Source organism: Zootermopsis nevadensis, unplaced genomic scaffold (genome assembly GCF_977971745.1).
Source record: "Zootermopsis nevadensis isolate Lab colony 2312 unplaced genomic scaffold, Znev_1.0 Znev_ptg000015l, whole genome shotgun sequence".
NCBI classification, from domain to species: Eukaryota; Metazoa; Arthropoda; class Insecta; order Blattodea; family Termopsidae; genus Zootermopsis; species Zootermopsis nevadensis.
The window spans coordinates 798,717-820,452 of NW_028259147.1; the positions used below are offsets into that span (position 1 = coordinate 798,717).

The 21,736-nt window shown below is 36.1% G+C and overlaps 4 protein-coding genes across 9 annotated transcripts in view; 1 reads left to right on the plus strand and 3 right to left on the minus strand.

Annotated features, from left to right (window-relative positions):
- Positions 1-170: 170 nt before the first annotated feature.
- On the minus strand, positions 171-9,360 carry LOC110833595 (annexin B9). Of its 2 annotated transcripts, XM_022071866.2 has the most exons (10): positions 9,204-9,360; positions 8,912-8,954; positions 6,888-7,445; positions 6,551-6,727; positions 6,020-6,224; positions 4,379-4,458; positions 3,681-3,753; positions 3,009-3,182; positions 2,398-2,579; positions 171-2,164 (listed from the first exon to the last, which is right to left on the minus strand). In XM_022071866.2, the coding sequence occupies exons 2-10, from the start codon at positions 8,942-8,944 to the stop codon at positions 2,111-2,113; spliced, it is 1,536 nt and encodes a 511-aa protein (XP_021927558.1). In that variant the 5' UTR covers positions 8,945-8,954; positions 9,204-9,360; the 3' UTR covers positions 171-2,110. The 2 variants fall into 2 exon arrangements, with proteins under 2 accessions (XP_021927558.1, XP_087205126.1); XM_087349000.1 differs by lacking the exon at positions 6,888-7,445 and having other exon boundaries at positions 9,204-9,359.
- A 1,156-nt stretch (positions 9,361-10,516) lies between these two features.
- On the minus strand, positions 10,517-14,369 carry LOC110833598 (BTB/POZ domain-containing adapter for CUL3-mediated RhoA degradation protein 3). Of its 3 annotated transcripts, none has more exons than XM_087349002.1 (5): positions 14,242-14,369; positions 12,584-12,843; positions 12,179-12,231; positions 11,168-11,366; positions 10,517-10,991 (listed from the first exon to the last, which is right to left on the minus strand). In XM_087349002.1, exons 2-5 carry the CDS (start codon positions 12,746-12,748, stop codon positions 10,791-10,793), a joined length of 618 nt encoding a protein of 205 aa, XP_087205128.1. In that variant the 5' UTR covers positions 12,749-12,843; positions 14,242-14,369; the 3' UTR covers positions 10,517-10,790. The 3 variants fall into 3 exon arrangements, with proteins under 3 accessions (XP_087205128.1, XP_021927562.1, XP_087205127.1); XM_022071870.2 differs by having other exon boundaries at positions 13,817-14,293; XM_087349001.1 differs by having other exon boundaries at positions 14,060-14,289.
- A 752-nt stretch (positions 14,370-15,121) lies between these two features.
- IFT20 (intraflagellar transport 20) lies at positions 15,122-17,221 on the plus strand. Its single transcript, XM_022071872.2, has 3 exons — positions 15,122-15,281; positions 16,225-16,379; positions 16,505-17,221. Exons 1-3 carry the CDS (start codon positions 15,158-15,160, stop codon positions 16,619-16,621), a joined length of 396 nt encoding a protein of 131 aa, XP_021927564.1. The 5' UTR covers positions 15,122-15,157; the 3' UTR covers positions 16,622-17,221.
- LOC110833592 (protein phosphatase 1G) overlaps positions 16,859-21,736 on the minus strand; it is a 64,013-nt gene continuing 59,135 nt past the window's right edge. For 2 of the 3 annotated variants that reach the window (XM_022071861.2, XM_022071859.2), the window contains 4 exons: positions 21,194-21,380; positions 20,391-20,625; positions 19,660-19,880; positions 16,859-19,255 (listed from right to left, as the gene is read on the minus strand). In XM_022071861.2, coding sequence (XP_021927553.1) covers positions 19,052-19,255; positions 19,660-19,880; positions 20,391-20,625; positions 21,194-21,380 — 847 coding nt within the window. In that variant the 3' untranslated portion in view covers positions 16,859-19,051. The remainder of the gene's footprint in view (positions 19,256-19,659; positions 19,881-20,390; positions 20,626-21,193; positions 21,381-21,736) is intronic. The other variant, XM_022071860.2, reaches the window with a different exon arrangement.

Consider the following 21,736-nt stretch of genomic DNA (forward strand, 5'->3'; position numbering starts at 1 on the left):
CATGCCATGTTTCACTGCAGAGGTTAAAATATTTTGCTATTTTCACAAAAAATTACTGCTCTAGAACAGCATTTTATGTAAATAAATTTTTCATGCAATTTGAGGTTACAAAGGTATTAATATTTACATACAATTATTGAATATGAATGAAGAAATAAAAGAGCAATATGTGCATTCTGACTGGAAACTTTAATAAGCTACATAGATACAATACAATCTCATGCACTTAGGACTTAACTCATTAGCTTACACAGATACTTAACCTGACGACTGAATATGATGGAAGTCAAATTTATGAAAAGGCACACACAGGTTTTAATTCTTCAAACACAATAAGCAATAGTTTTACCTTTGGCACAAGGAAACAGGGGATTTAAAGCTCAGTACTAGAGATGCCCAAAGGATTTTAATTCCAGAGTTTAACATCTTATTGGTATGCAACTGCAATGCATGGCCAACTGGAGACACGCAAAAGCTGTGCCAAACAGCACATAAAGATTAATAAACTCTGTTCAGCTGTAAAATACATTTGACCATTTTTAAATTGTACTTGTACAAAAATTTAAACTCGTTTTAAACTTCTAAAAAATAATTATTCTAGCAAGGAAATATAAATAAAAAAATATCAAGTTACACATTCTTAAACAATTACATCCTGGAACTTGTTGTTTTGTTTTTTCATAAGTGTCTCCACAGTTTACCATTTAGAAAAATAACTTATCCATAAAATATTAGCACGTTTCTGGATAGTAAGGCATGCCCATATTTCATAACGAAACAGATTGTAATATGCAAATTTATGCAGCACTTTCCGTGGAAAATGTGGTAAACAAGTTCTAAAGCATCCACTAACTTTCTTTGCTATCTACTGCATCTTGGAGACAACTTTTCTGCTGTATTTATCCTGTACAATCGTAATCATATAAATAATGACTTCTCAGTAATTTACTGCATAACCAGTACAACCGTTTGTAATAATCAATTACCTTTGGATTTCTTCCTGCAAATTACCAGACACAATTTGGACCTGAAATGATATAACTGTATACCAAAGTTAATCAGTACTGTCCCAAAACGTGAAATAATCAAGATTATAGTGCATTAATTTCAGGTGAATGAAAAATCAGTACATTTCCTCTTATTTCTGATATTTGAGAGAAAAGGTATAGCAGATATTTTTATGCGCCTCTTTATACTGTGGATACGGACATGTCCTCAATGAGAGTCAAATTTTATTTTGTGTAAATCACTATAAAGTATGTTTTAACTTTTCTGAAACTTCCATATTTGCTGCCGCAAGTTATTTAACTGACTGTATGGTCAAGTCGTTTGGTGCAAGTATGGAAAAAGATAGATAAATGTTTTTACACATAATTAAATGTTGAAGCTGCCACCAAATCCACAGCATAATGAGGGTCTATTGCATGGTGTTAACAACTAGGCCGTACTATTTCCTCCAGGTGGTATAATTTAAATTGTGTTTACGCTTTCTTATGGTGTTCTCACTGCTTTAAAAAAATTGTTTCTCAACATTGGGTCAAAATACAGTATATATAAAATGGACAGACAACAATATTTTGTGCTAATATGGAATATAACCTTTTAAACGTGTGACTCAATCAGGAAAGAATTGTAAAGATGACATCTTAAAACTAGAATAAAAATATAATAATTTCTCAAAACAGGTAGTATACTACCTCACATCTTCTTGGCTAATCACCCTAGAAAACAAATGCCTTGCACAAGCTGTATTTATCCCTACGAAACAGATCTATATTTTTGTACATCTGAATAATAAAGATAGCAAAGATAGAATTCGTAAAAAAATTAACATTATATTTTTATAACATTCTCTCCATAGATTAACACTCTTCAGAAATGTTAAGTACCCATAATACTGCGCAAAATTACAGTAAAATATTCAAACACCACACACAGAAACGTAATGTGCGTATATATGTATATGCATATATATATATAAACAGAAAAACATCTGATAGAATACTTAGTACTTAAGTAAATTTTAAACTGGCTTATAATAAAGACATTTAACTAGGAAAAAGAAATAACAGCCAGGTACAGTAAAAGACTTGAGAGGTCACCACCCATCTCACTGGGTCGCCAAAGCAAGAAGGCACTTCTTATAGTCTCCTGATGTATCCTCCTGGAAAGAATTAACAATGCATCATTTTACAGAAAAATTTAGCTGACAACAATATATCACGACCGTCACGAATGCGGGACACATCGGTGAAATATAAACCCATTACAAAGACCAAATAATATCTAACTAGGTACATAATTACTTTTTTCTTTTCTTTTCTCAACTTGGTTCAATTTGTCTTATAATAACTGCAGTATTCTCATTACTTGCAAAAATATAACTTTTCCACTTACTGAAATAAAGCTCTCCAGTGTTTTGCCATATCTAGCCTGAAAAGCATTCTTTATGTCAACCATATCCACTTCGCAGCGAGTCACCATAATGCGAATAAGAGCCCGGTCCTTAGTCCCCATGCCAGCCATACTTTCATAAAGACGCTCAGCAAAGAAGGCCGGCTTATTGCGAACGCATTTCACTGAAAAGACAAATCACAATTAAAGAACACTTCGACGTATTCACTTTTATTCTGTCTACGTAAGCTTGGCTTGTGAACAATATCTCATCGCAACTAGTCCAAGAAGAAAGATGAAAATGGTGGGTCGCTTGACCTCTCTAAAACACAACCATCTACTCCACTAAACCATACGTACCGACGCAACACCACTGTACGAATATTTTATTAAAAGATTAAGCAATTCCTTGTTATGGAACCAGTAAGTTCATCGATATCACTAGAACAGGCTAACATTTTGTTTCTATTAACTAGTTCAGTCCAGTTCACTCCCCCCCTCGGAAAAAATAACAACACACACTTCAAAATCCATTTAAATATTATCTTCCCTTCTGTGACTATGTTTAAAAAGTCATCACTTTCTACAAGGTTCAATTCTAAAGTCTTACTTACCAATCGCAAGCAAGCCTGTTTCTATGTCTCCCGAGAATTCATTCTTTACGGCCTTTTCAAAGTCATGCCCTGTCAGACGCTGATATTCACTGAAGATCTGTTGAAGCTGCGGATAACTGCGAGAGCACAAGATGGCATTGAAGGTTGATTCATCTGTTCCAAGCTGTAACTCACCTATCACAACAGACCATTAATTATTAGTTGCCTCGGAATATCACAAAATACCACGGTAAAAATAATTTCATATCACACCTTTCTTTCCAACCAAATTAGGAGAATTAAATGTACATAAACATTATGAAACTAATGAACTAGCTGGCTTAAGGAACCCAAAAGTTCATCACCGAACTAACCAAAGCACTCAACCACTCCATTTCCAACAAAATCCAATCGCCTTCAAATCCTATCTCCCACAGATCTAATAGGAAATACACGAGTATTGTCACTCAGATTCCTACTGATCGGCAGAAATATGCGTTTGAAAAATGACCTTGAGAACTTTAAAAGCCTCTATTCAGGAACCCCACAAACTGATATTGTCGTGACGATGACATGCAGACAAATACATTAAGAGACAATAAAGGAAAGACAACACAGGGTAAAAATATTTTTCCCAAACAATAATCCATGGAATAGAAGTATCGGTGATGATGATAATCACAGAAGACTTACCAGCTCTTAGCAGAGACTGCGCATCCTGCACAGCCCCAGCTTGATCTACAGTAGAACTTTCATCACGATTTCCCTGCAATCACAAACTCCCTTTAATAGTCATGACAAATAAATCACTGGTTGGCAGTACATGTTCAAATATACAGGGTGATTTGAAGTCGTAGTACAATACTTTAGGAGGTTATTGGGGAGGTCACTTGGAGCAAAAAATTTAAATACTTTTTTTAATTCACCACTGTTTCAGAGTTATGACATTTTTATGTTGTTGTTGCTTTTGGTATTGTGATTGTCAATTTTTATAAAATTATGAGAAAAATTTAAGAAACCAGGTCACAACGTGTTATGTGTTTAGTTATTATCCCAGAACCCTGTAGAAAGCAAAGAAAATCTTAGGCAAGATTCAAACACACCTCCAGAATACATCGAGTAACTTACTTTACATACCAAAATTTTACCAATTATAACTATTCCAGAACCAATCACATTTCATTCTGCAAGACAAAACATTATCACCCGGATATTAAGAAATCTGACGTATCTAACAGAACTCCTTTCATCTCATTAAGTACAGAGCAGAGTCAGAAAATAAAACATGTTTCCATCTTTTTTATATTAAACACAATTTATGCACAATAAAATAACAGAGAAATTATGTTTAAGATTTCTTTATATACATATTGTGGAACACATTAACTTACAGTGCAGAGCGAAACCAAAAGTCTTCTGAAATTTCCCGAAGTGTCACCTGACAAATCCTTCTCCAAGGAACTGCGATACGCTGGAAAAAGATCGACGTCAGTTTCAAACCAATATATGATAATTTGTGGTGGCACGACAGATAAAAGAAAATTGTTTCACAGGAACATGTTAAATACACGAGTAAATCCAAATTATTTCCAAATTGATTAATAAATTTGTAAATTAATCGAGTGTTCGTATTATTTCACAATAAGTAACACTTCATGTCCAAATGGGGTACAAGGACAGACATGAGTAAATTTGAAACTTATACCTAAAACATTTGAAGAAACGAATATTTGAATTTCACTCTAAAAGTTATAATAAGGTAAAATGAAGCAAACTGTGCCATGTTTCCAAACTTATAACCTTTCCCATGTCAATGTTCCACACAGAATCACACTGGTTCTTTAATAATTCATTAAATTTTATAAATTAATACTGTATAATTAGCAACCTGAACTACTTTTTAACTTCAGAACAGACAACAGAAGATTTCACTGTCCTCAATATTAGCCTTACATTTTTGTTCATCTATTTCACCTACATCTCAGTTTACTTTCAGGAAAAAATTATTGTTTTGACCTTGGACCAGCAACACAAGGTTAACGGCTGTTACGTAAGTGGGGGGGGGGGGGGGGAGAGGGCCTGAACACTCCATGAACAGAATGAAGGAAAAATTTACACATCAATGCACTTCGTGGCCTTAGTAAATAAATGCCACATTCTGCAAGCAGTGTGCTCCTTCCTGTAGAAAGCATGCCGTTATCTACGTTTTATTAAAACTCGCAATGTCGAACTCCAACATGCAATTGTATTTCAACAGGAAAAGCTGCGCATGACTTTGGTCCACTGTTGAATCATATACTGAAATATGAACAGTTGGGTTACATAACTGAGATCAGAATATTTTAAATTTTAAATTTTTAACGATGTTCTTCGTACTACAGCACGAGCAAAGAACACTTTATGGACCAGGACATGCCTCTGCCTCTATCTGTTGCATTTTTCCTAGGATACAGACACGATTTGGGGGGGGGGGGGGCAGTCCCTGTTTCACAATCAAAACCAACTGTTACTGTCATTCTTAATGTCGTTAATCCATGACGTTGTCTTTCATGTTATGGACACCAATCAGCATGTACCATATCAGATTAGATAATCCAAACCTCAGGGGGATCTCGACTGACTCCGAAGGGTTCTGCAACCTGTGTGGAAAGACCACTTTTGGGGACCTGACAATGCCAAAATAGGAGTATATAACACCTGGGGCTTTGCCACACAAAATGCTTGCTTTGTTGAGGCCCAGCCATCAACAATTGCTGTTCCAAGGGTTTAGCATCATCCTGGCTGCAACATTAGTGCATGAATGGCCTAGTACAACTGCTGGACCACATTCTTGCTTAACAAGGGCCTTGGATAACATTAGCGCAACAATAACCGTCGTGATGTGGCGATAAGAACTATGGAATGTCAGTGTACACCAATCTTGCCAAGTCCCAAAACTAAATATACCTCCTGTAATCTTGGATGGTGTTATATTTGGTATAAAAATGTTCAATTACTTCATCATTTTAAGGTCCATGCATATTTTTACTTACTCCTCTCATAAGCAGCACGAATTGCGTGGATTTCACGATTGCTTGTACTACAAAGTATCTCAATAAGGGTTGTCTCATTTGTTCCAATCCCGCTTATTGCATCGTGCAATTCTCTCGCATAAAACTGCGGCAGTGGAGTCATCATGGAAAGTATCACATCCTCAAAGCGACCGGTGAGTTCACTTTTGAGGTCAGATATCAAATCCTGGTGACATTAAGAAAAACCACATACGTAGCACACGAATGTACGAACGCAAAGAACTAGTTTCATTAAACGATGTCAGTCAAAATAATTTATCTGTAAAAATTACGAAAACTACAATAGCAAGCCAGCCTAAGTGATAATTACACTTTGTTATCAAACTTATTTCAGGTTATTCAGATTACACCACGCACAACATTTTTCTTTCAGCACTGAGAAGTCTACAGAGCTGTAAAACACAAGGGTACAGTTTATTTTATAAGATATAAAACTACATTATTTAACGTGGATAAGTGGCCTACGGAAGAAGGAACAAAGTTTCCACGTACCTTCCCGTACAGTGTCTTAAACTGCACTGCTATCTCAAGTCTTTGGCTATTTGTCCTATTTGCAAGGATACTAATAATTGCCTTCTCATCGGTCCCAAAACCTTTCATTGCCTTTCGAAGAATCTCTGCATCTTGTCGGGGACTGAATGACGCAACAGGAGTCACTGTAGGAGTGCCCTGAAAACAATGTCTCCTCTAATAACACTAAAACAATATTGTTTTAATTTGTTAAGGCATTAATTAGTACTACAAAGCAAACAAGCTACAAACATGTAGCATGCGGACAAGCCATTCTTTAACACAGAAAAAAATTCTACTGGTAACTGACGCTCCTCACCTTTGAGTATGTTGAATGAACTGTATGTGTCACATTAGTGCCAGATCTATTCAAGCTATGGCCACCCGGACGCATGCTTGGGGGCCCAGCACCAACGGATGAAACATAAGCAGGTGTAACGGGATTATACGACTGAGGCTCAGGTGCAAAAGAAGTAGGTGCCGGTGCAGGAAAACCGTGCCCCGAGGTCGGATACAGAGGATTGGACTGTCCAAGTGATTGGTACAAAGAACTGCTACCACCCACAGATGGATATGGCACCTGGCTTGCTTGTGGGTATTGTTCCTGACCCGTGGGTGGATATGGTGCCTGACCCGTGGATGGATATGGTGCCTGACCCATGGATGGGTATGGCACCTGGCCTGTGGATGGATATGGTGTCTGGCCCGTAGAAGGATATGGTGCATTGCTACTAAAAGGATATGACTGCGTGTCTGATGATGGATAAGAAGGATACTGTCCTGGGTTCAATGGGTAACTAAGCTGGGCAGTAGCATGTTGGGGTGGAGGGAAAAAACCGGGAGTTGGCTGTTGGGGAAGTGGCATTCCAGAACCAGCCTTTAAAAAAAACAAAGAAAGAGAAATCAGTGCTAACAGAGCAGATAATTAGCAAATAAAGACACTACTCAACTATAATATATTACACTGAATTCATGTAGAGAAGCGCTGGAGGCATATATGATAAACGACGACAGCAAAGTTTACATTTAAAATTCAACACGAACTTAGTCTCTTACATTACTTTCCTCACTGCTAATTGTAAGCAGACTTTACTGCCTCCATCATCAGGGCGATAAGGCTCTGATGATTGAGGAAGCAAGGACCTCTGGAACGCAGGTAAACTTCTACCAGACTACATGGCACTACAACCCAGAAGACAGCCATCTTCACAGTAAAGTGTCTTATTAAGGTATAAATCACAAATATCTCATTCATGTTATAAATTTTAATTTTTCATACTCATGTCTTAGTACAGAAGCACACATAGCACAGATGAGAAATGCATGTAAAATTTTTATTGGAAAAACTTGTGGGAAGAGATTATTCAGCAGACCTAAGCATATATGGGACGATATTAAAATTAATCTTAAATGAGGTGGAGTGGAGACTGGATTCAACTGGCTTTGGACATGAATCAGTGGCAAGAGCTTATAAATACAGTAAGGAACCATCAGATACCATAAAATATAGGAAATAGACCACCTGAATCACAATCAGCTTCTCAACGAGGACTTTACTGCATGTACTTCACATTAATTCATGCAATGGGAACAAGCAATCAAAGTCTCAAACTTTTGGTGGAAGTGTGCATACCGAATAGAGAACCTTTTCAGAGCATTCTTGGTTACAAACCAATGCAACATTTCAGCAAGTTTTGAGTAATACAAAATCAGGTGCATTATAACACTCAACTACAATCAGCAATAAAAGCTAGATTAGATTAGATTAGATTGTTAGGTTAGGTTAGATCAGATGCAACCCATGGGTTAATCAATATATGAAACATGGAAGTACACAAACACTGAACAAAGTGATGCTTAATAATGTAAGTATTATCACTGGATGAAATACTGCAACTCTCTTGAATTGTTTTATAAAAATACAGATACCAAAACAGATAGTGGGTTGATAGACACTAGTTCTCCATGCTTCATATTTTACCTACAAGGTTTATTGGAACGTTGAAATCCATAAACAAAACCACGGGTAGGAGCGACGGAATTCTTGTATAATTTAAAACAACCCACATAATGAATGTTGTAACTGTTCTATAGAAAACGAAAATGGAATGTTCATGAGAAATTGTTAACGTATGCTCAACATTTCAAAATAATTCTGCTTGCAGTCAATACTGGGACCAGGTATTATCAAACGTTAAGCGATATTTTATACTTTTAACTGCAATTTTGACTTCGAAAGTGATCAGTCGTGCAAATGTGGAGTTTCAATCCGATATTTTTGAGATTCTCCAAACCGCCTGTGAAGACTTCAGCTTAATTTGATCGTTAATATTATGTCAATACCTGTGGATATCCAGGATAGCCGGGGTAACTCATTGTTACTGACCTACAAAAAAAACAGAAATTATTACGTTACGGCATTGATACTTTAACCTCATAACAAAACGAGTAACATTTTTTCCTTTAATACAGTAGTAAAGTATACATTCTCCATTTCCTTTGCAAAAATCGTTCTTTCGTCTAGTGGTTTTCCACAGGGCCACGCCCATTTTCTAACTAATCATATGTACATTAAAATATGTTTTAAATCGTGAATATTATGACACTTATTTTTGTTAATCAGATATCAACTTACTTTCCGACACCAACCTGCTAGTCAAACACAAAACTACTGACACTAGACTTCGTATTCAACCTTGTGATTCAAATACGTCATCACTTTCGTGGAAAGAACAAAATCATTTCGTGTGGCAATTCGGATTACGTCGGAAGCACTCGGTTCCGGGTATGACAAAACTGAGCGTCATAGCACAGATGCGTCATATCATGAAAATAATAAAATATATCATTCTGAATCATATTTAACTAGCAGTGGCTACATCACTAGTACTGCCACCTATGTTCGGACGATGTAAACTTCGGAGGAAATAGGACCAATATCTCTGTCGATAACGTAAATTACTGCTCAACAAAAGCTGGAAGTTATTGTTCAGCTGTAATTTACGTTAAAATAATTATTTTCCTTTTAAGGCACTTGGCAGAGTTCATGCAATTAATGACAAATATAACAAGCTAATAATATCTTGCTAAACAATCAGTGTAAGATTAGATGCAATCACTACTCATGAATACAAAAGTTTGTCAACAGATTAGGTATCTTAATGTGTGAGAATATCATAAAAGTTGCACAGCTAACCAAATTCCTCATTCATTCTACTAAACACTCTCCCAAACTTCAGTTAGGACACACAGAAAAAAACATTAACAGTTATTATGCTGAGTATTCCAAAGAATTAAAGCAGCTGTGATGACGTACATACATATCAGATTAATAACCAGCTCAGTAACTTACACTGTACAAAATCATTTAGGAATAAATTTATGCCTTGGAAAAACCACTGATTTACGAAACTGCTGTGACTGATATCTGCCACATTGCAAGAAAATTCTGGACCAACATTAATCACATGCCTTCATCGCACATACTTGACGAAACTGAAGTTCTAGACATGCAGGCTTACTGTAAGCACAGAATCACAAAAGCAAATCAAAATAATATAACACATGCACAACTTCAATGGTGCCCTGAGAAAATCCCGGTTTCAGCTCTTTCACTTCAACCGTTCTTCATAATTACTGGATCTTCCTCACTGAACATCCCTGTCCACTCTTCATCCAGTCACCTCCTGTTCCACTTGCACTAAGACCTATACCTCCCACCCCCTTCGCCACACAACAACCCTGAAAATGGTGACTGCAATATTTTCTGAAACACTGAAAAGTTTCAACATATCTGGAAGACAAAGTAAAGATTGACAGCACTGATTAGCTGCACTGAAGCAGACTTTTACTGCGGAATAAAATTTTAATGCAAACTATCAATGATATTTTGCACTAAACAATAACATACAAGAAACTGTATCGGGTGGTAACCATGAACTCCATACATATCATATTACGATTTTATTAATACAATTTACAGTAAATTATTAGTCGTAAATTTTCCTTACACGCAGCTACTTACATCCCTTCAAGTGACATATCAGTCTGTTCATACATGTGACACAGACACACCCCTAACACATTTGCTCACGTAATAAGATATAAATAAAAACATATTTCAACATAAATTTAAAAAGTACACATGATGAGGTTTAGGAGATTTGAGACACAGACCAGATAAGGAAAATGTTACACATCAAAACAAATATTGCTTGAATGTCTACGTGTTGTTCTGCTTATTAGACCGAAGTCGTGCTAAGCCTGAGCGTTCCTCCTCTTCGTCGCTTGTGTACGACGACATTCCTGTAACCGCTCCTCTGGAAGATGTTGCCTGCATCAGTTCTTGGTCAGGGCCTGTCCTGTTCTCGTACAGAAGAATGTTGAGCGTCTCTTCATAAATTCTAGCTTCTGGAAATTCAACCTGGAGTGAAGATAAAATCACTATAACCAGAGAATTCCACACTAGAAAGCCAAACAAATGAATGAATTATGATATAACCACCTAATTATATTAATTTCCTACCTTTAAGAAAATGTAAAAGTACAACAGACTTTGCTACACGACGACGTCCGATTACAATAAACTTTAAATATTACCTTTGTATGTTTCTTGTCTGTGGCATACACGATGGAAGTGCAGCAGACTTCGGCTACCTTCTTGCCATGACCATAGAAACTCCAACAACAAATTTCACTTGATCCAATAACATCCTTGATGAAAAGAACTCGACCACTGAACCGCAGGGACAGCTTGTCGAACAGCTCAATGTTCTTCAGTAAGTTGTCATCAGATGTGCTGCGCAGAAAAAACAATGCATTCTTTATCACTACATCATTCAGAGAAAATTACAGACGGTTCCTCCGTAGATTAATAAAATTAGCCGTCGGTCCGAAGCAAGGGGTCGTGTAATCCTGCGGTGGCAATTTCGTGCTGAAAAGTATAATTCGTCGTTTTATCTTAAGTGTGTGATATGTTTTTTCTTGCGTTAAATTGCTGTGTGGTGTCATGAAAGATCAATCTTATAGGTCCTCTGCTGTTACAATGCCAGTGAAGCTGGGCAGATAGGAAAAATGGGACATCAGACGTCAGACAAGTTCTTAAAACACATTTCTGAGCAACCTGAACATTTCAGCAATAAAAATGGCTTGTATGTATAATTTTTTGAGCTAAGAAAGCCACCGAAATGTGTGATGCAATATCGTACAGGTGTCTACACGCTCACGATATGAAGACTAAGCCTCCTGACATGTAGTTTAATTAATACTGAAAGGGTTAACTGTTGAGGACTTCTTCATTAAAAAATACAAAGACCTTGTGCATTTCAAAATGTTTCAGTCAGTTTTACCGATATGAAAAACGATAACTGGCGATTCATTCTTCATCAATCTTGTGATAGTAAGACCAGTTTCATCAAACCTATGGTCTCTGATATACTACTGGTTCAGTATTTCAGCTTCTGGTCTGTAACACTGTGTGGTCTGGCAGACAATTACCACAATTTCAGAGGTCATTGCTGCCTCCATCATCAGGTCAATACAACCCAGAAGAAAGCCATCTTTAATTATTTTCACATTTGTTACTCAGGCTATTTAAATGATGACACTTACCCAGTGTAAGAATATTTGTTGTTGTGTCTGTTTATAAGCAGTTTCACAACAGGCTGAAATAAAGAAAAACACATTAGTCTCACCGCAGACACATACTTCTGGTTTCTGGTTAGCTTCAAAACATCTTACCACCCCAAAATGTAATATTTGTGAAACAAAAACAGATCACATGGCCTTAACAACTGCATGTCCTTCCTACCACTCAACAAACCCATGTCTATGTTATCCACTCATACACAACCTTGCTCGTCAATAATGGCCTTCTGGACAGTAATACTGTATGGACCCGTAGATAGACATCAACATTTCAAAGGAACATACTGCCTCCATCTTCAATCATGATATTATCACCCAAAAAACCACAACTGACATATTCACTGCCTTGACAACCTCAAACCTCATTACCTTGCTTGTTGAGCTAATCAACAGCTGCTCCTCCTTCTGAGACGTAATGAGCGGAACCCTACAAATTGGTTCTGCATCACGTTCCTTTTTAAGAAGTGCCTGTTCACAAGATTCTGCCAGCTCGGAAATGCAATAATATTTTGCCTCTGCTAACAATTCTGCCATTTGCTTACAACTTTCTGGTAGAGGAACACACCCGTCTCGTAGAAAATTCAATATTGTACCAAAGTGCTTCCCACACCTGTCAATAAGAATCCAACCTGAAAACCAATTAATACAATATATATAAATACAAAAAATTAAGTCATGATGAAATCAATCAGAGCAATTTAGAATTTGAGGTTTCCATGGCAGGGAGTAAAAAGATGGCTTTCTTCTGGGTTGTAGCACTGTGTAGTCTGGCAGAAATTTACCAACATTTCATAGGTCCTTATAGATTCCACAACTAGGTGATGAGTTACTTGTTGGTTAACTTCTGCCAGACTACACAGCACTACAACCCAGAAGAAAGCCATCTTTGTAATCACAGGAAGTTCAATTATCTTCATGCTTTTCTCACTAAATAACCAACCAAGCTCAAGGAGGTTTGAATATATGTGTGTCAGAAATTTGGCCCTAAATCTGTGCCAGGAAGTAAAGGTTATGTTTAAAAAAGGCAAACCTATTAGTTATGTAGATAAAGAAAAAACCAAAAAATTGGTGGCTGATGACCACACCTCCAGATAAAAATGGCTGATGGTAGAGCTATTTGACATACATGAGTTACATATATTGCACAATTCAGTAATAAATGTAAAAGACATCAAAAACAAATACCACAAATCCATGTATTATGGCCATATTACAAAAACTTCCATTGTACTCCAAATGACAATAGTATATGTAGTACAAATTAATTATAATATTCTTAAATGATGGATTAACAGATAACATGGAAACCTTTATCTCCACAGATAATGATGATTCCTGGATATGAATGCTTTCTGAATCATACTTGATAAGAAACAGACCTATATGAAAGGTTTCACAAACAAAACTAAGTAAGAATGAAGCCCAAGTTATAAGAAACTTCAGTCACTGACACTAGGATTTGTACTGTCCTTTCAAAGTACTCCACAAATTAAAGATCTATAATTTTAAATTAATGTCCAATCATTAGCCTAGTACAAAACACTGCAAGTTTTCTCTTTCCATGGGCAATACTTCGGTAAACGAATTCCAAGTTTTTCTTACCCTCAGAATCTGTTAATACTTCCATACGGCCACTAAACATAGCTCTAAGCATTGTGTCATGTTTGGTTAAGGTTCCAATGGTGGTATAATGCAACGACCCACCAATATTGAGTTTAACATATTGGGAAGGATTGCCCTTAATTACAGTTTTATGATCACCCGACATAGTCGAGCAATCCAAAAGGTTTGGTTTAAAAATTTTAGGATATATATTTAATCTAAGTGTAACAGTTGAACGCCTACTTTTAATTGAAGTAAAAATAGTCCAGATTTCTATCCTAATAAGCCCCGTACAATCTTGAAAAACCCCAATTAGTAACTTCACTCTCCAACTAGACTAACGTACAATCAAATTTTAAAGAAATTACTGAATCATTTCTTTTCAAATTCACTGACTGCAAACACATCCAAAACAAACTGCCAACCTTATCACCATCTTGATTCGTTTCTTGAACTGCCACAATGGCCAACATTTTAAGCACAAATTCATTAATGCTAGAAACCATTGATATAGAGGAAAGCATGTAGGAACGTTGAAATTTTTAACATACATGACTAGCATCTACAGTAACACTGGCATGAAAAATTATGCAGTCTGCGCTCATTTAATTGTTATGAGAATTTTCTGCCCACTGTAAGAATTAAAATATGGTCAATATTCAATGCATCTTCCGTCTTAGTAAATTGAATATGCTAAACTTTTTCTTGAAGTTAACATGTATACAGTTTAAAACGACACACACAAATCCACGTGCTACACTCGTCCTGTGTATAAATACTATTCTTTGAATTAAAACATTTTCGGTGTGTGAAATAATGAAGGAAACATTAAAACAGTAGAAAGATGGTTATGTTCTGGATTGTTGCGCCGGGTAGACATCGCTCTGATGATGGAGGCAGCAAGAACCTTTGAAACGTCGGTATACTTATATCAGACTACAGTCTACCATCTTTGTACTCCCCGTCGTGAAAACCTCAAGACCTAATTAAACAGTAGTTCGAATGTTCTAGGCGGCATATTAGCATGCAGTTCACTGCTTTATATTTAAATAAAGACGCTTAGAACTCCACACAAATTCGATCAAAAAGAAAGTTGAGCAGTACAATAAAACTTTTGGCTGGGAATTTGAATTGAATAAAAGTTCAAAAATGTTTAAATCAAGGTGTTGTATTAACTATAATCACTATGTAAGTAAAATACTTCGCAAATCAAGCGATTACCCTGTAATATTCATGATATCCTCGTACTAAGAAATTTAAAAATTCTGGCAAAAGGCGCCCACTTAGAAAATATCGCCTAGAGATTGTTCTCTCAAGATTGGCAAAATTGCTTCTCTTAAAATGGCGGACGATCTACAAAAAGCTGGGTTATATTTTGACGAATTAAGTAAAATAAGAGTTCTAGAGCCTGATGTGGCACAAGAAACAAATAAACTAAAAGAAGAATGTAGAGACTTCGTGGAAAGTAAATATCTAAAGTCTAGAGCAGTAGTTCCCAATCTGTTTCTGTTCGTACCTTGTGTCATGGTGCTCTGCAGAAGAACAAAGTTTTGACTTCAAAGATGTATTATGGTCTGAGAATCTCAATAAATATCTAGAATAATTTTTAAATCTCAACCTCAAATTAAATGTTTAATATATGACAAGTATATGAACATTTTAAATTGTATATTTTGCTTCTTTGTGTACAGTGAGGAGTCTGGTGAAAAAATTAGGTTTTGTGCAAGGTTTATGAGATAATGCTTTTCACAGCAGAATCGAAAAAAATTACCATTACCCAATTTCAATGGCAGAACACATTTATCCAGGGCACAGAACTGTTTTTGCAAGTTACATTTTGGAAACACTGGTCTGGAGAATGCCACATTCATTCAAGACACTATGTTATGGCAATTAGCATTAACAATAAACTGTACTGTAAAGCTTGCAGCATGCAAATCTGCATAACACGCTGGTTAACAAAATCATTATCCAACGCCTGTTACAATTTAAAATATATTCTTTTAGATGTGCATTTTCAATAAATATAAATTATTGAAACTGATCTTAATATTGTTATCTTGCAGCATGAATGTGGCAAATATGTATCCTTCCACTAATCAGAACTATATGGAATTTGTATGCTGAAATATTTAAACATTTCAATTACCAATATTTCTGAAAATTAAATGAGATCTTTTATAACAAACCTGCAACAGCAAGATCAGAAAACTTTTGTCTAACTTGCTCTTTCTGAGTACATGAAAACTTTAGAATATATCACACTGAAATGACTAGGGCATCAAAATAATTTAATTGTGTCAAATCACACTGTGTTTAACACTTTTGTCTGAAGTAATTTGGGGGAGGGGAAAGCTTATTCAGAAAAATAGTTTCAATCTACACCATGACTATCCATCCTGTTCTAGAGATTACTGATTTCCAAAAGATTGCTGATGGTTTTATCTTAATGACTGCTTCATTAGCCAAAGAAGTAGAGAAGGAAAAATTAAAGGCCATTGGAGCACGCAACCTTCTAAAATCAGTCGCAAAGCAACGAGAAGCTGAGCAACAGCAGCTTCAGGTAGGAGTCACAAAAATAATTCCTTGTATTATTTTAACATTCTTTCCACAAGATGATTATTGTTTCCATTACACTATTGCATAATGGTACTTCTCTATGTATAAAATCATGGTCTCCTTCTTCAGGCACTGATCACTGAAAAGTCTATGGAACTAGAAAGACTTGAAATTCAGTACCATTCACTGCAGAAAACAGAAGAGGAGCAGAGACAGATAATTGAGCACTTGGTCCTACACCGATGAGCACAGCAACTTGTCAAGTCATTTCTACATTATTAAAGGATAATCTCCAAAGAGGCACAGTGGACTATCAAAAAAAAAAAAACACCATATATATGTGATCCTGTACACTTCCCATCCACTCCTGTAATAAGAAAGAATTTGTTTCTATGTAAAACTGACAAATTATAGTGGCATTTATCTTTCTAGTCCCCATTACATAACGCAGATAAAAACTAAAGGGCAGTAAATACAAACATGTAATTACAAGTATTATATTATTAATTATGAAATGATAAAATATCACATTGTTGGTATCGAGGTTAGTATACATACTGGGCACCCTTTTACTAAAACTCCAAATCAGGTGAAGAGAAACATGTTGAAGCTGTGTCATTACAGTGTCAGGTATGAGCCAGTAACTGCAGCATTTACCAGAATAAGATGACGAGACATACCGGCACAATTAAGTCAGCAAAAGAATGTCGTCATTTTGAACTATGTACAGTACGTGATCAATTACGAACAAATAATTAAGATGCATTACTCAGTTTTATTCTGCTAAATACTGTAATCAGCTTCCTTGACACATTTCTTACAATTAAATTTCTATAGCTCTGCACAGATACGTCTTTGAATCTATATGCCACATTTACTGAATCTCCATTTTCCTCAACAATTTTCATTTACAGATATAAATGTATTTGACCATAAATTTAACTGTTGTTACAGTGAATGTTACACATCAGATAATGGACTCATGAAAATTAACTTCCTGATGAGATTAATAACTACATATTTAGTTATCTGCCAAGAATTCATAGTCATATAAGTGACATTAGATTTCCATGACCGGTTCGAAGGAGCAAACTAAATGTTCCTGAAGTAACAATATTTTTACTTTCAAAAATGAAAAAATCAAAATTGAGAGGAAATAATCAACACTTCATTATACTTAAAATTATTTTCTTCACTTTTCTGATTAAAACATAAAACTCATTACCTTTTCACAATATTTATACGAATGATAATACCAACTATCAGAGCAGACAGGTGGCATCTTGGCAGATTAAATTCTCGTCACAGCAGCGACAAGACTGAAGGAAATAATAACACTGAAACAACACGGGCACGTATCCTCGTACTTTACTATGAGCACATTGTTTTCCACATCTGATAAGGCACATTCCTATTATGGAGAAGAGACACGACTGATAAGTGAAATGAGAATACATTTTCTGTGGCATCCCACAATCTACGTGTTAGATAAAACCGACTTTGAAACCCAATTACTCCTCCTATTCACTAACTGCGGATTCTTTGTCCACAGCTAAAATTTCTTTCAAATATAAATGATTCCTTTCATTGAATGCCTGATATGTAAATGCCAGACGACGATCATCCTTTCTGATTAAACAGAATTTAGTAACTTATGTGCAATTCCTGGGAAAAAAAAATATCTAATTTTTATTACATGGTCTCCAAAGGCATAAGTTTTTTGTGCTACAGCTGTACATTAAGTAGGATTTGAGGTTTTTCACAGCGGTGAGTCCAAAGATGGCCGCTGCAGTTGCAACTGGCATCATCGCTATATTCAGTGTTGTCATTTTAAGCACAATGTTGTGTTATTTTATATTATTAAAACTGGAAGGTAATGTGTGCCTTGGTAAAACATGTAGTATCATACATTGCTTGAAGATGATTGTGGTTTTATGGGATTTTCAACAAAAAGTGAATGTTCAGCATTTTACGTGACAATACCACAAAGATGTAAGTTGCAATTAAATTACTTCTAGTCAATGATACATTCCTCTGTAGTAGTTTAGTAAGAAAAATATCAATGTACATATCTATTTAAGGATATGATAAATATAATAAACATGATATATGAAAACAGTCAAAATATTGGCACTTGAAGAAATACGTGAAATATTTCAACAAAGGAGAAAAAAGTAATAAAACACCAAACCGAAACATTCTCTTTGTATATAAACCACATGGAAAATGAACCGCCAGTAACATGTGACAATCTAGTCAATCTGGGAATTTTTTAACAACTGTACTGAAAGAGAATCATGTATTATTTATGTTTTTCCCATCAGTAACAACAAGTTAAGTGCAACATTCTCTTATGGACAAAGCTGCTTGCATCCGTTCTCAAGCACAACAGATGCGACTTCTAATGTCTCGTGTATACTGCGGGTACAATGGTCTCTGAATCAAAGAATCAATATTAATGAACCTGCATATAATCAGGACGTGCTTTGGTGAAAATCTGCTGTGGGCACATAAATTACTGGGTGCAAACATTGGCATTCTTGGATATACAATGCATTCACCTTTTGATGGCTGCCCAAACGTTAACATTTAATATATATATATACCTCGAACCTGTGAACACTTGAAATGTTTGACCCACAACAAGAATGCACTTAAAAAAAGTAAATTTCCAAGTCAGACACAAGTTGCTGGTTCTTCTGTTTTGGGACGTTTGGTTGGTTCGCTGATGGTTTCTATGGCAGGAGGTGCTGCACGCTTTACTGACTTGCTCTCGCTCTTGTTCACGAGCTCTGGTCGAAACTGGACAATTACTGCAGTCATATTGTCACACCCAGTTCCATCGCTAAGTGTGTTCGGTGCCAGGCAGTGGTCAAACAGCTGCAAAGTTAGGTTAGGTTCTTGTATTTTGAAACATTAAATAAAGGTGCTCACTGCATAATCATGCAGAGTGAAATTAATATGATGACTAATTATCTTCACATTTTACAGCAACTAACAGAAAAACTCTATCAATAAAAAAATAATTTAAATTTTTGTTAGTTTCAGTAATAATGAAAGACAATGGCACAATGCCCTTAACATCCACATTTTGCATCAGAAAACTGCAAATATAAATTGACTAAGGGATCATCATTTACAGCTCTCCTTTCAGAAATCGGCTCGTTCCACGGCTACTTTCATAATGCAATCCCGCTGCTGTTAAGAATGAACGAACCATAACTTTGATATAAAATTGTCGCTTGCCCATCTATGTGATGCTGTCCAACATAAAAAAACTTTACCTCTTCACATATTTGAGACAATTTTGTTTGTCCCCCTTGGATGCGTGGACGTACAAAGTCCACAACCTCCTGACTTGACATGAAATTCCAGATTCCATCACATGCAAGTACCATGAACTCATCCTGTTCTGGGTCAATCATGAGAGTTCTGACGTCGGGCAATGCCGTTATCATCTGCTCCTCAGCAGGCAAACCTTCGGATTGCTTGTAAGCATGATCACCTGTAACAAACTCATATGCATGAAAAATGTTATCATGACAGTGCAATTCATATGAAGAAATCTGTCATAGTCTGTTCTTCAAACTCTTCAACTACCTCATGCACATTTCTGCATTATTTGTATTTCTTTTGTCAATGTAACATTTATCGCAGTAGGTATCACGATAACGCTTTGTCTCCTAACAGGAGATATAATCGTTTTCATAAGTGCTGTTAAGTCTTACCGAGTGTCTACACAAAGATACTATGAAAAATATAATTATGTTTAAGAACAGCTGCAGAGGCCATTTAGAAGATACACATGACAAATGATTACAATCACTCAATAATCCACTTATTTATACCATCACGGGTTTGTATCACGACGCCACTACGGAATGTTCAAACACAACATAAATACATCTGAAGAGATGGATGAAAACTATGTACAACTCCCAAATAAGAAAAAATGTTACAGGTGGACCAATAAGGGCCTCCCATCAAAGTACACATAGCAAGCAGCATTACGTACCAAGAGCTCTCGATAGATTGAGGCCACCATTCACTCTTCCATCCTTGGTCACCATCCCCCCAGCATTTACTATTCTTTTCTTTTCAGCATTGTCCTCGGGCTTGTGGTCAAGGCTCATCTCAATTGCTTTCCCCTTGCGACATACTACGCACCTCGAGTCTCCGGAATTTGCAACGTACAACTCCTGGCCCTTCAGAAGTGCCACTACAGCAGTGCATCCACTGTCTGATCCAGGCTAAAAGTACAAAATTCAACAAAAAATGAATATGCCATGACAGGAACCCACAACTTCATTTAATAAAACTGCAATTTCTGTTGAGTTTGTGTGTACCATTCACTCATTTAATAAATACGAAATTTAACAAAGCAGATGCTAGCTGCAATAACGTGAACATTATACTAGGCTTCTTTTCATTGTACATTACGAGGACGTCGGAAGGAAGAAAATAATATATACGGATATACCTCGTTTTATTGCGCTTCGCAGATATTGCGTTTGTTACAAATTGAAGGGTTGTGGCAACCCTGCGTCGAGCAAGTCTATCGGCACCAATTTTCCAACAGCGTGCGCTCACTTCATGTCTCTGTGTCACATTTTGGTAATTCTCACAGTTTTTTTTTAGACATAATGCTATTCTCTCTACTCTTCTAAGTTTTGCTTCATAACAAAGGCGAGAATATTCAATTCATGGTCAACAGATTTAACATATCACAAAAATTAGCATTATAACAAGAAAACTTCTGTGTAATGAAAAGAACCATTTTGAAATCCAAATCATAACTAATCTCTTTACAAAACTTACCCCTTCTGTCATTTTCATGGTAAAATCATCATCATCATCATCTTTTTCATCATCCAACATGCTACAGTCATCATCATCTTCATTATCTTCTTCCTCTGTCAATCCCTCTTCATCTTCCTCCTCTTCTTCTTCTTCGTCATCGTCATCATCATCATCTGCACCATCGCCATCTTCGTCATCAGTACTACTGTGGAAGAATTCACTTAAATCATCAATTTGAATTTCCTGTATTTTATGCCATTTAATTGGGCAACTTTTGTTTTCAACAGTTGGTCGCCACCCTTCGGCATGAATATAGCTTTTGATGTGCAACTGTTTTAAAGTTAGCTGCTGTTACTGCTTAACTCTCTAAAGCCCAGTGGTAACTATATGTACCACCTGATTTACTAATCAGCAACTCTGCATATTGTATTTGTGGATTTCGTTGTGAGATTCTCAGAATAAACAGCGATTATTTCCTTAAACAGCGTTAACCATTTGATCTTTGTAATGGTGAAGTGTAGTGTTTTCTTTGAGGTACAAACTGAATTCTTAAAATATTAT

Bases quoted from the DNA above. Each gene is read 5' to 3' on its own strand.
- LOC110833595 (XM_022071866.2), bottom strand. From the start codon at position 8,944: ATGAGTTACCCCGGCTATCCTGGATATCCACAG. The intron at 4,459-6,019 runs GTAAGTAAAAAT...ATCTTTTTCCAG, and splicing joins TCGTGCTGCTTATGAGAGGA to CGTATCGCAGTTCCTTGGAG. The intron at 3,183-3,680 runs GTAAGTCTTCTG...CTGTTGTGATAG, and splicing joins GCAGTCTCTGCTAAGAGCTG to GTGAGTTACAGCTTGGAACA.
- LOC110833598 (XM_022071870.2), bottom strand. From the start codon at position 13,982: ATGTCGGGTGATCATAAAACTGTAATTAAGGGCAATCCTTCCCAATAT. The intron at 12,232-12,583 runs GTAATGAGGTTT...TCTTTATTTCAG, and splicing joins TGATTAGCTCAACAAGCAAG to CCTGTTGTGAAACTGCTTAT. The intron at 11,367-12,178 runs GTAAGTGTCATC...TTTTCTGCGCAG, and splicing joins AACAAATATTCTTACACTGG to CACATCTGATGACAACTTAC.
- IFT20 (XM_022071872.2), top strand. From the start codon at position 15,158: ATGGCGGACGATCTACAAAAAGCTGGGTTATATTTTGACGAATTAAGT. The intron at 15,282-16,224 runs GTAAATATCTAA...ATCCTGTTCTAG, and splicing joins ATGTAGAGACTTCGTGGAAA to AGATTACTGATTTCCAAAAG. The intron at 16,380-16,504 runs GTAGGAGTCACA...CTCCTTCTTCAG, and splicing joins CTGAGCAACAGCAGCTTCAG to GCACTGATCACTGAAAAGTC.